At 52.9% G+C, this 3,141-nt stretch overlaps 1 protein-coding gene across 1 annotated transcript; it reads right to left on the bottom strand.

Annotated features, from left to right (window-relative positions):
- Nucleotides 1-1,955: 1,955 nt before the first annotated feature.
- Nucleotides 1,956-3,057, bottom strand: APEX2 (apurinic/apyrimidinic endodeoxyribonuclease 2; the record flags this gene model as incomplete). The annotated part of the gene is given in 1 exon segment (XM_036740740.1): nucleotides 1,956-3,057. A coding segment is annotated over 1 exon segment (853 nt), but the record flags the coding sequence as incomplete, so codon positions are not given.
- Between the last annotated feature and the right edge of the window lie 84 nt (nucleotides 3,058-3,141).

The raw sequence follows: 3,141 nt of genomic DNA, 5'->3' as shown, positions 1-3,141 counted from the left end.
CCCGCCACAATCTTCCTATTTCTGGTGAGGCCTTTTTCATCTTTACACTCAGCTGGGGTCAGTCTGGACGTCATCCTTCCCTTCTGCCTCACCCTCCCTCCCCTACATGCTGCTCTCACAAGGGTCCCCTCATCTGCGTTCGTGACCTCTCACATGGGCCACTGTAAAAGCCTTCCTTTAATAAAAAAATGTTATTGATGATCTTTCAAAGACACCACTGCCACTTCCTAATGACATTTCCTCCAGCCAAAAGGGCTTTCAATCGGACAGTAGCTAATACAATAAGTCTAGTCAGGCAAAACCAACACAGTGATGGTGTGTGAAGATGCACCCCTCCTGCTATGCCTGCTGTCTGTCCGAGAAGAGGCCTATGTCACCGCCACCGAGTCCTCTGAAGCCACAGATGCTCAATGAATTATCACTGTCCCTCGTCTAGTCTATCAAAATTCGTGGGCCTTTACATTACTAGAGTCATCTTGGAAATGGTTCCCGTTTTGGTTCATCCAAGACTTCCCAAGTTTCTCTGAATCCCAGAGAAATGTATTGGTCACCCTCACATACCACAGTGTGTCTGGCCATCTCTCACTGAGGGCATACAGCTTCCTTCCAGTTGGTACTATAACTCTCTTTGAGCATACGGGACTTGAGACCTTGGTGGTTATAGCGTGAGAGCCTGCCTTTGGCCCCTCCCCTTGCCAATCCATCTTTCCTCATACTGTTAAATTCAAATGCATCATTCCCCTACTCAAAAACTCTCAGTGATACCATAATGCCAGTAAGCTAACATGAACCTCTCACTGGGTATTTAAGGCCACTCCCAATTTGCTTCCCAGCTACTTTTCCAGTCTTCTTTCTTATCTCTGCCCTTCATGAGGGCACCTCCCACCTCCACGCCTTTGTACAGGGCATTCTCCAGGCTCCACCATCCACCTTACTCCTCTAAGAATCTTTCATTTGCTTTGAGGTTCAGACTGCAGGCTCTTTCGGGGATTCCCCAGCGCCCACCACAGGCCCTGAATAAAGCCCATGCTGAAAGAGATCTTGGGACCGTAAAAGCCTGTCTAGTTTGCCGGCCTTGTCTCACAGAGGATGCCGATACCCAGCAGGGGCAGTGCTGGACACTTCCCCTCCAGTGGCCTAATGAGCACCTCAGACATGACACATCCACCTGCATGACAATCACTATGGTTGCTTTTGAGCTCTGCCTCAGCTAGTCTGGACTTGGCAGACACAGAAGATGGAACCATGTGGAAGGCTCTCGCTTGGCAGAGCCCCATGCTGGGGGCAAGGAGCAGGTATTCTCAGTCCTGTTTCTTTTTCCTGGGTCCTCTTTAGAGGTCCAGATGAAAACTGGGAGGGGGCACTCTGTATACCAATCCAACCAGCACACTTAGCCCCTACTGGCAGTCACTGGTTGGTATATGGACCTCAGAGTAATCCCCAAGATGGTGTTCTGGTCTCTGGCAGTGATGCTGATGCCCTTGGCATGACTCTGACCCCAAGTTCCAGCTATTTCCCCCCTGCATGCTGGCCCCTTTCACGGCTCCCTTCACCTTGCCCCAGCCAGTCAGTCAGTCAGACAAGAACACCTATAAGATATTGGAGAGGTGGGGAGGCGACAGCAAGCCTCCATTTTGTCTAAGTCTTGGCTCCATCATCAGAACCTGTCACGTCATGTAGACCAGGCCTTTCCCTAAGAAATCAAGAGGCGGCCTTAATGCTATGTAAGGGCCCTTCCAACATCACATGCAGTGACAACTCTACGATGTCCTGAGTGGCCCCCAGATCCACACGAGACCTCGGGCCTCCCTCTCCACGGGTACCATGGGATTAGGTCATTTTTACTATCTACCCGAGAGCCCTGAATCAGGCAGGGCTTCAGCCCATCAGGAAGCAGCTGCTAACCTCCTCCACATGGGGAACAGAACTGGGAGGGCTTTGGGAAACACCCAAAATGTGCTTCAACAGCTCAAAGATCCAAACTTTATTCATGTGAAATAGAATGTTACCTTTTTAAAAAAGTTAAACAAAGCCTAAGTTAGCAGCAGCTTGCTTCTTTCCCCTGAGCCCCTTTCAGTCCCATTAACACCTGCTCTGGGGCCCCTTCTTGGGCCTTTGCAAACAGCCACTCCAGAACCTAGGACTGCCTCCCCCCTCCCCCAAGGGAGTGGGGAAAGAGGAAGAGCCAGGCAACAGGCAGGCCCTCAGTGAGTGGCTAGGCTCTTCCCAGAGACCCAGAGAAAGAAGTCACAACGAGCAGCAGGGTTGCTGGTGTGGCCCATAGGCCGTGAACAGACATAGAACTGCCGGCCAAAGTTGGGTCCGGCTTTCCTCACTGTCCGCAGCACACAGGGCTCCCCATGGCCCTTGCACAAGGGAGGACGAGGAGGACCTTTCAGAACGGCCTTCCAAAATGCTGCCTGGCCCTCACCTGGTTCAGGGGGTGGGGGTGCCACTGCCCTGGGGTCCTGGCTGGCTGGATCAGTCTCAGGTTCCTTGGCTTCAGTGATGAGGGATTTTTCTGGGGGATGGCCTGCCTGGAAGAACTTCAGGAGACTCAGCTGGCCTTGGGCTGGGTCCCCACAGGTTCTTTTGACCCGGTTCTTGGCCAACACACCATTCTTTTCTCCTTGGGGCTGGGGCAAGGTTGGCTCTGGAGGGTTTGGATCCAGTTTGACCAGGAACCGGGAGAGTTTCTGCTGCCGCCCAGCAAACTCTGGCAGGTACCGGGTACAGAGTGGGGGACATCGGGGTGCAGGGATGAGCTCAGCCCTCAGGGTGGCCCCAACGGGGCAGTGGTCTGAGCCCTCCACCTCAGGCATGAGAAAGGAGTCCTCAAACTCCCCCAGCACCAAAGGTCTGTCACCGAGGATATAATCGAGCCGGGTGCCATAGTTGGTAAGGCGTGCCCCTGTAACAGTTGACCAGCAGGTAAAGGCACCGATTTTGGTTGGATGGAAGTGACGGAAACTGTCAACGAACAGCCCACTGTCCCTGTCGGGCTGCCACAGGAACTCCGTGAGCCACTGGCGCCCGGGGTTCTCTTCAAAGCACGCCTGGGGTAGGCAATTGAGAGCCAGAGAATGTCAGAGCCAACAAGACCCTAAGAAAGAATCAAGCATAATCCCTCTATTTGGAAAG

The sequence above is a fragment of the Trichosurus vulpecula genome, unplaced genomic scaffold, assembly GCF_011100635.1.
Source record: "Trichosurus vulpecula isolate mTriVul1 unplaced genomic scaffold, mTriVul1.pri scaffold_70_arrow_ctg1, whole genome shotgun sequence".
NCBI lineage: Eukaryota > Metazoa > Chordata > Mammalia > Diprotodontia > Phalangeridae > Trichosurus > Trichosurus vulpecula.
The sequence above is the reverse complement of the archived record's forward strand: the minus strand, read 5'-3'. Positions and strand labels throughout refer to the sequence as shown.